This window comes from Ctenocephalides felis, unplaced genomic scaffold (assembly GCF_003426905.1).
Source record: "Ctenocephalides felis isolate EL2017-DRISC unplaced genomic scaffold, ASM342690v1 CF-g0.4_SCAFFOLD_00845, whole genome shotgun sequence".
Classification (NCBI taxonomy): domain Eukaryota; kingdom Metazoa; phylum Arthropoda; class Insecta; order Siphonaptera; family Pulicidae; genus Ctenocephalides; species Ctenocephalides felis.
The window spans coordinates 81888684-81898645 of NW_020536999.1; the positions used below are offsets into that span (position 1 = coordinate 81888684).

Consider the following 9962-nt stretch of genomic DNA (forward strand, 5'->3'; position numbering starts at 1 on the left):
ATAAATAAAACTGTGCTGTAAACAATTATAAGGTTGTGTTGCTTAACTTATGTAAAAACATCGGTATAGTTTTCAAAAACAAAGCTATAATAATGATAAAAATATTTTATCAATAGGATAAGTAAATAAAATTTACTAATTTTTTAAAATATTTTTCGTCATACTAAAGACGAACATTATTATAAAGACATGATTTGAATCCATTACCCATCAAACAAAATTCCAGCCGGAAACAATGACCAAAGGAAAAAATTATATTAACTTTTCGAGACTTGTAAATTAAAGGAAATATTGTTGGGAATTAGCTAGGACTAGCAGTTCTTTTGATTTTTACATAAAAAGGTTACTATAAATACAATCATATGGCTTGGGAACCCATGGTGATTCATCAACACTACAAAATATATATTATTCATTATTTCAGCCTTGTATTAATTAAACCGTTTGCAAAATATTTTTTTTGCTTTTAATCAGTAAATTTTGATAATATAGCAATTTATTGACTTTTAAATTTTCTTTTTGCTAAACATAAAACTTTTACAACAATTTAAATACTCCGAATTGTTTTTTTTTTTCATAATAATAAGATTGATACTTAGAGACGGATTCTGTTGCATAACAGACAAATTTTACGACAAGGCCATGTTATGAAGAACTTTCTAAACTAATATTGACAAAAGCCATGCGGTTGGTGTGCAGTCAGGCAAATTTCACAAGTTATCTGATAGTAACCAAGAAGCCGCACAAATGTCAAAAAACGATGTCATGACAACTGTTTATGATAAGTGTGTTTCTGATACAGCTTCATAACATATGAGTGACGTTGCAGTTTTTGTGTAAAATACCTGAATGAACAGCAAATTTATGACATTTTGACAGTTTCAGTATGATTCATTAGCATAATGTATGGAAGTCGAAGCGTAACATGGCCTTGCCATAACATTTTACTTTTGTGCGGCAGAATCGGTTCCTAAGGGATTAAATTAGCTTTTCAACAGCAGCTATCCACTAGTTCACGTTGATTTAATTTCCATTTGGCTCTAGAAAATTTATAACATTTACACTGACTTTTCTGTTGTTTTTACAATCTACTACACAACAACTTTGGTGTCTCATTTTCAACTTCCCGTAGAGTAAGTTATTGTAATCGTCGTAAAAAATCGAAATTGAGAATTTTTGCATTTCTCGACGTTTTGAAGGTTTCTGAACATTTTGGCATTCCTAAGAAAAAATGGATGTGTGTTTTGTGTGTCCGCATTTTTTGTTCACGTTTTCGGTTCAAAAAGCATTCGATTCCTATTGATAGGGAGATGTGCTGACTAGTTTTGGCAAACGCAGGTCCAGCCGATACGGAGATACGGAGCAAAGAGTGCAGAAAATAGAAATCGAGTTTTTAAGAGAACGGAGCATCCGATTTGAATGATCTAAAAAACATTCAATTAGCAATGATTGGGACAAGTGGTTATTAGTTTTTGGCGAAGGCAGGCCCAGCAATTTCAAAAATACAGAGCTAAATGTGCAAAAAATGGCAATTTTTGAGAAAACTAAGCGTCCGATTTAAATGATTCAAAAAACTTTCTGTTTGTTTTAACAAAATAATTGATTTTGGAAGAAAAAAATTTTTTTCCGTTTTGTATATCGAAAATAATTCAGATTTTATTTTTAATTCTGACTAAAGTTCTAATATACTTAAAACAAATAATTTCAACTTTGCAATTCAGTTTATATAATTCTTATCAATATTAGACAATGTTACAATATTTATAATAATCTATTTGAAAACATTCAGTATTCCTCGAACATTTCGTTACGGTACGGGAAGCAATTTGCCTTAAGAAACGATGCCATACACCCCACTAGTAATTTAAATTATTTAAACATTTGAAATAAAATAATATTTTACGCGTATTTGTTTACTATTTTAGTTAAAATAGCCTCACGTAGTACTCAAAATGACTACTACGAGCGCTTCAGATAATTTGAGTTTTCCTTGCATGCCTTCACACATAGCGAATATGTTTCTACTCTCTCTACTGCTGTAAATGAACTCTATGCTTCAAGTGTCAAATAACAAATGTAAAAGTTGAAATTATTTAATACATTGACTAAAATTATTGGTAAATCTAGACTATTATTTAGCACACAAATATTTTATAATTTTTTTGTGAAAATATTTAAAAATGTCGGAAGAAACAATTATGTCTATGAATGATAAGACAATTAAAATTGAACCACCAGAATATTCACTAGAAGACATTAAACTCGAAATGGAGGATGATTTTGATGATCCCGACGTCATTGTTAAATCTGAATCGTGTTCTGAAGATGATGATACGTGCTTAGAAAGATTCATGAATTCCGAGGTGAAAATTGAAGAAGAAGTCAAACAGGAGTTAGTCGAGACATCAACTTATGAATGTGGCATTTGCAATAAATCATTTGCAGAATCAGATCATTTAAAAAAGCATATGATCGAACACATACATAATTATAGCAAAGAAAGATATTTCAAATGCGAAATCTGTTACAAGGCTTTTGATCGATTAAGTGATCTGAAAAGGCACATGCTTATTCACAGTGGTGAGCGACCCCATCGATGCAATATATGCAATAAGACGTTCATACAAATAGGTAATCTGAAAAGTCACATGCTGATACACAGTGGAGTACGTCCCCATGAATGTAATATGTGCAATAAGAAATTTACACGATCTGGTAATCTGAAAATACACATGCTGATTCATAAACAAGAGCATTATGATAAACGTAGAGCATGTAATAAAGAATTTACTCAATCGGGAGATTTGAAGAGACACATGGCACTTCATAGTCAGAAGCATGGTGAAGATTAATGAAATATAAGCATATTTGTTTACTTAAATTTAAATATTGTAAAACTTTCTTGCATGTAATGAAATGTATAAATAGTATGAAATATACAGTGAACACTACATAATATCTATCTTGTTTTAGAATTTCTTATTCATATTTTAATTTTTATAAATTAAGTATTATTAATGAGGATTCACAACCACTAGTTTCAGGTTTGAATACAAATACTCATCTTGGTCAGCAGAGTGTATTTGGACATTCACAAAGTTATATTTCACCAAATATGGATTCAAAATAAATTAGTGAATCAATCCTACAATTTTGTATATGTGCTGCCAGATAAGTTTGTTGAAAATGCCTCGAATAAAGAATCTGTGAATATATATTATATGTTATATTTTATTAATGTTAAAAGATGTACATGTGCTTATGAACAATTCAAATAGCTTTATATAATATAAATAAATAACAACTTGTTACTTAATTATTATTCTTATATATAAAAATAGAGCTCGTTATGTTAGGTATGCTAAAACTCTAAAATGGCTGTGCGTTTTGGCCAGTTTTAGTCTTAGAAAATTCGTGATAATCCAGAGGTTGTGGAAAAGTTGAAATATTATTTCAAAACCTCGTAAAAGCATTACATTTTCAATATAAATTTTTTTATATTGCGGCTCATACGTCAAACGTCAAATGGTTTTGACTGATTATGTTCAATTAAATTTAATAGGGTGTTTTAGAAGAATATTATTTAATTGTAGTAAGTAGTTTTATTTATGGACACAAATATTATTAAACAGGCCGCAAGTGTTATTAGAAACACATAGTATCGAATTTTTTGAAATGTTAATATGGAAATACTGTTTTTAGCTTTATCACACTCTTTTTTGGAAAACTTATTTATTTCAAATCCTGTACTCTAAAAGCACTTATTTATATTTATAGAACATTTTTTAGATTATAGTTTCTTTAAATTAAGATCCTAAATTTGTTTTAATCCTCAACCGACTTGAATAATTCAATAAACATATATAACACATAAATCCCGACATATAAATAACATCAAAATTAAAAATATCTTAAGTTACTAATGCATTTTGCATTTGATGTGTGAAATGAGATGCAGACATCAGTCGTCTGCATCGCCAGGCGACAGGCTATCGTACCAGAATACGAGACGATACGATACCCTTACAAAAAATAGTTCGGATTACCACTATTGGAAAACCTTAACACCAACAAATCCACTGACTAGAACAAATTTAGAGAACTGCTCGATAACAACTTAAATTGTAATACGTTAATAAAGTCAGAAAACGACATAAATAACGCGGTAAATCATCTCACCGAAACACTACATCAATCGGCACTAAATAGCATTCCTTCAATTACAATCACTAATGAACTTAATTATCCACTATACATCAAACAACATATTGCAATTAAAAAAAAGACTTCGAAAAATATGGCAAACATCAAGATCTGCTCAAGATAAAACAAGATTGAACAGTGCCTGTAAAGAAGTAAAAAGATTACTGAAAGAATGCAACAACAACGTATTTGAAAAAAGAATCAAAAACCTGACGGCTACTAAGGACACAAATTACTCCATATGGAAAGCTACTAAACATTTCGAACAACCTATACTACCAGTAATCCCTATTAGAAGAAATGATAACACTTGGGCAAAAAGTCATCAAGAAAAGGTCGATTTATTTGCTGATTTCTTTGAAAATGTATTTCAATCACTTCCGTAAAACTACTTCCAGGAGGTGAAAATCACTGAAGAAATACAGTTTGGAAACTTTTCCAACCAAGAGTGTACTCAAGCCCGCTTCCTGGTATCGGAAGTAAAACATGAAATTACAGATTCAAAATCAGGTAAATATCCTGGCCATGATCTTGTATCAATCCAAATCCCGAAGAAATCACAAGATACGTCATCAAGTACAGACATCAACTGAAGAACCACCCTAACGAGCTCGCCGAAGTCTATAAAAAAAATGCTTTTAGGCTTAACTAACGCATAACATTATGCCAATTTATATCTGTATTTTTTTTAATTTAGAAGAGATTGCAACTGTGCACTCTTCCAAGCATTTCCAAATTTACAATATGTGTTTATAATTAATAATCTATTTAAAATTATTTAAAACAATTATTGACTATTTTCATTCCTCGAATTTTTAATTACGGTACGGAAAGTTCTAGCCATTTGTCTTAAGACATGATGCCATGCACCACTATTTTTTAAAGCGATCGCACTGCGCAGTTGTTTTGGATACAAAATATCTAAGCGCATTGCGGTCTAGCGTTTAAACATTACGAATCTTGAATACGAATTACGGAACCTATAGAAATATAAACAAAATTCGTATTTATTTTTAAAATCTATAAAGATATCTAATAATTTGATGTGCATATGTGTAATGATAATTTTTTATGGTCAAATGTAATTTTTCTAAAACTTCTTTTATAAGATCTCCGAAACCGCCTTCTGAAAATTTTAATCAGTTCTTCATTTCGTCATTATAAGTAAAATTTATTTAAATCAAGCAAATCAGAAGCTTCGTTTCCTCAAAAACTGAAAAACCATTTTTGGCAGTATCTCCTTTTTAAGACACCCCAACAAAGCATGAAAACTCTTAAAAATAAAAAGTCAGTAATACATAACATATTGGCAGAGTTTCCAAATTTATTCAAACCGTCTGGAACACCACGCAAAATAAAGCACAAAACAACGCATTCAATAATCACAACACCAGGCCCACCAGTGTCCCGCCATCCACGACGTCTTGCGCCTTATCGTTACAAGATCGCAAAGGCCGAATTCGAAGTAATGCTCCACGAAGGAACAGCCCGGCGTTCATGGTCTTCGCCCTTACACCTAGTCGAATAGAAAGATGGAGGATGGCGGCCTTGTGGCGACTACCATGCACTCAATGCACGAACTGTACCAGACAAGTACCCAATTCGTCACATCCACGACTTCTCCGCCAATCTACAAGGATGCACAATCTTTTCAGTGATACACTAGGTCAAAGCGTATACGCAAATACCGGTCGAAGAACGAGATATTCCAAAAACAGCAATATTCTCACCCTTTGGTTTATACAAATTTCCATTTATGTCCTACGGTTTGAGGAACGCTGGACAGAACAAACTTTTCAACGTTTCATTGACGAGTTATTGGACGGATTAGATTTTGGTTTTGCTTATATTGACATTTTAGTTTTTTTTCAAACAATGAACAAGAACATCGCTATAGCATGTACGTGTAATATTCGAACGCCTAGCTAGTAATGCAATATTAATTAATGAGACAAAAAGCACTTCTTGTGCTTCGCAAGTCTATTTTCTAGGTTATGAAATTTCCGCAGGTGGCACCAAACCACCATCTACTAGACGTATATATAGAAGATGTAAAGAATTTTCGGGAATGATGAATTTTTATCGTCGTTTCATTCAGAATGCAGCATCACATCAAACAGCACTCCACGAGGCGTTAGCAGGCATAAGAGGCAATCAAACAATCACGTGGACTCCAGAGCTAGACCAGGCATTTCAATGCTGTAAAGAAAGTTTGAGTAAAATTACATTGCTACAATCACCCAATTCACGGCGCTTTATTGGGACTTTTCACAGATGTCTCTTAAACAGCTGTAGGAGCCTGTCTGCAACAACTGGTTAACAACAAGTGACAACTTGCTGCAGAACTTAAACGCCTTTTGATGCAAGACACCAAACTACAATTAGAAAAAATTCCAGTACCAGGCACAAACATAAATTTGTTTTGCGACACGGCGAAGGCACAGCCACGGCCTTATATCCCGGCACCATTGCGGAGCAAATATTTAACTCATTACATGGTTTGAGTCACCCTGGGATACGAGCATCTTCGCATCTTATTTCTGTACGGTACGTATGTAGGGCTAGAGTAGAGCATGTCAGGATTGTCAAAAATCCAAAATAAGACGGCATGTACAAGCACCTCACGGAACATTTCCCTTGCCAACAGCAAGATTTGCACATGTACACATCGATATAATTGGTCCTTTACCTTCTGTTAACTCTTATAAATATTGTTTGACAGCCATTGACCGATTTACCAAATGGCCAGAAGTATACCCACTACAAGGAATATCTGCAGAAGAAGTAACGGTTGGATTTTTATCATGCTGGATATCCCGTTTTGGAGCTCCAGTCAAAATAACGACTGATCGAGATACTCAATTTGAATCTGAATTATTCAGATCATTAAACAAATTGACAGGTACCATTAGGATCAGGACTTGCAGCTATCATCCATGTTCCAACGGACTAATAGAACGCTTCCATCGACAACTCAAGGCTGCGATAATGTGCTACAATCTCTGATTGGAAGCACTTCCGCTAATTCTATTAGGCATTCGAAACGCTTACAAACCTGATATCAAGACGTCAGCATCTGAAATGGTGTATGGTTAATCACTTCGCCTTCCTGGAAAAATTTTTGAATTACAAAAAAATTCTCAAAATTTAAGACATCCGGCTGAAATACTTTCGAGACTTCGACAACACGTAGCGCATCTTCAACCAAGTAAATCTAGTAAACACACAAACAACAAACCATTTATTTTTCAGGACCTACAAATATGCACGCTTATTTTCCTCCACGACGATACTATCAGGAAGTCACTCCAACAATCATATCAAGGTCCATACGAAGTTCTTAAGAGAGATGATAAAACAGTAACAATACGAACACAGAAAGGCAGTACACGGGTGTTCATCGATCGCATCAAACCAGCCTACATCATCGCAGATCCAGTAGACCAAAGCAGAGAACAACTATTTCACTCGATCAGGTCGAAAAGTTCATTTTTGAATACCATGACCTCCAGTCTCCGCGGGGGGATCCTGTGGGAACCATCTATATAAGAGGTTTGACAACTCATGGCGTCACCAGTTATGCCTCAACTTCAATTGTCACCGCTTGTGGGACCCGCCCACGTGGCACCAGATGGCACCACGATATATACTTTAGACATCCCCACTCCTTGGCGCTGAGGGTATTTAACGCATAGCGCAACACAGATTAATTCTCTTTCACCGCAACCATTCATGGAGTCAACAACTACTGACCTGGGACCACGGACAGTAGCCAGCCAGAAGAAGAAAATAATAAATTAATTATAATTTCAATGTAAATTTATCTTATATAACAAATAATATTATATTATAATATTTGAGTTATTCAAGTAAAAATATATGTGGATGATCCCCACACACTAATCAACACGTCTGCTTATCAAAAGGAATTGAATATTTTTTGAATCATTCAAATCGGTTAATCAATGCTCCCGAAATCGTCGACGAAAAATAATATCCAAACATACAAATACACATAAGCATACACGCACATAAATCCATTTATCTAAAGGTGCGTCCTCACCTAACGAACGAGCACGAACGAATACGATGAACAAAATACGAAGTAGAATAAACGCGAAGGAAGACGAATCATTCCAAACGAACGTAAACGTTTTTTTCCTAGTGATTTTATAAAATGCATCTTTAGTTTTTCACAATATAGAAAACCTCTCCTTTTCATTTATGAATACCAAAATTACGTCATTTGACCATTCCATATTATTTAAAATTATCCCATTAAATATATAAACCAGTAACCGCATACAATAATCACAATATAATAAGTGAATATCAAATATAACCAGTGGGGCGCATGGCAACGTGCCTTAAGGCAAATTGCTGGAACTTTCCGTGCCGTAATTAAACATTCGAGGAATGAAAATAATCAATAATTGTTCTGATGATTTTCAAATAGATTATTTATTATAAATACATACTGTAAATTTATAAGTGCTTTTTAAATTGGGCGATGAGCGTATTTTATAAACAACTGATGTGTACGTTTGCAAGAGTCCATTTTTTTAAATTAGGTTTTTTTGATAATTTGGATTTTTTTTATAATTTAGACATTTTTTCAAAATTATGAATTATTTTCCAAGTTTAAAATTTTTTGGAATATAAAAAAATGTTTTTTTTTAATATTTTGAGAATTTTGAAATTTTTGAAAATATTGGATTTTTTTTCAAATTTTCGAAATATTCTCAAATTTTTGTAAGAAATCATTTTTTTTAAATTTTTCGAAATTAAGTTTTTTTTGAAAATAATGAAAAATTTAAAAAATTTGAATTATTTGAAACTTTGAATTTTTTTTTGAAAATTTTGATTTTTTATTTTAAATATTCAAAATTACTAAATTTTCTTTACGAGCATTTTTTGCACACCATCGGATAATCCGTTCTTTACACCTTTTACGACTCTCCATACGGCAAAATTGCCTTATGATCGAGTACGAACCGAATGATTTTTTAATCATACAAATTCGTTATTCCATACTGTCGAAAATGTCGAGGACATTTGTTTAAACCATATACGTAAATTTTGAAATTAAAAATCTTGGTACGGAACCCAAAAAAAATTTACACAAAATGTGTATACAACATTAAAATCTCTGTAAAATATCTGATAATTTGATGTACATATGTCCAATAAACATTTTTGACCGCCAAATGACCGCCAACTTATTTTTATTGACAGTCCATAACCGCTGGACCTGCCTTCTGCCAATACAAGTAAAATGTTTTTGAATTATTAAAATCGGACGCTCCGTTCTTTTAAAAACTGAGTTACCGTTTCTGGCACTTTTTGTCCCGTATCTTTTATACCTGCCTTCACCAAAAAATAATCAGCACGTCAATTACCTTATCAATACGAACCAAATGTTTTTTTAAATTATTCAAATCGGTTATTCCATACCGTCGAAGATGTCGAGGATATTTGTTTGAACCATATACATGAATTTTAAAATTGAAAATCTTGGTACGGAACCCAAAAATTTACACACATGGGTAACATTATTAAAATCTGTAAAAATATCTGATAGTTTGATGTACTAATAAACATTTTTGACCGGTCAAATGGCAATTTTTTAACTTATTTTTATTGAGAGTCTATAACCGCTGAACCTGCCTTCCCAAAAATTTCACCAGTTGTTTATTTAGTTAAAACAAGTAAAATGTTTTTCGAATTATCAAAATTAAAAACTGAATTATCAAAATTAA

At 32.6% G+C, this 9962-nt stretch overlaps 1 protein-coding gene across 1 annotated transcript; it reads left to right on the forward strand.

The window, feature by feature from the left end:
• Window positions 1–2180: 2180 nt before the first annotated feature.
• Window positions 2181–2852, forward strand: LOC113391044 (zinc finger protein 271-like). Its single transcript, XM_026627021.1, has one exon. The coding sequence runs from the start codon at window positions 2181–2183 to the stop codon at window positions 2850–2852; it is 672 nt and encodes a 223-aa protein (XP_026482806.1).
• Window positions 2853–9962: the final 7110 nt, after the last annotated feature.

What these genes read in the sequence shown, in the direction of transcription:
- LOC113391044 (XM_026627021.1), top strand. Translation starts at nt 2,181, where the DNA reads ATGTCGGAAGAAACAATTATGTCTATGAATGATAAGACAATTAAAATT.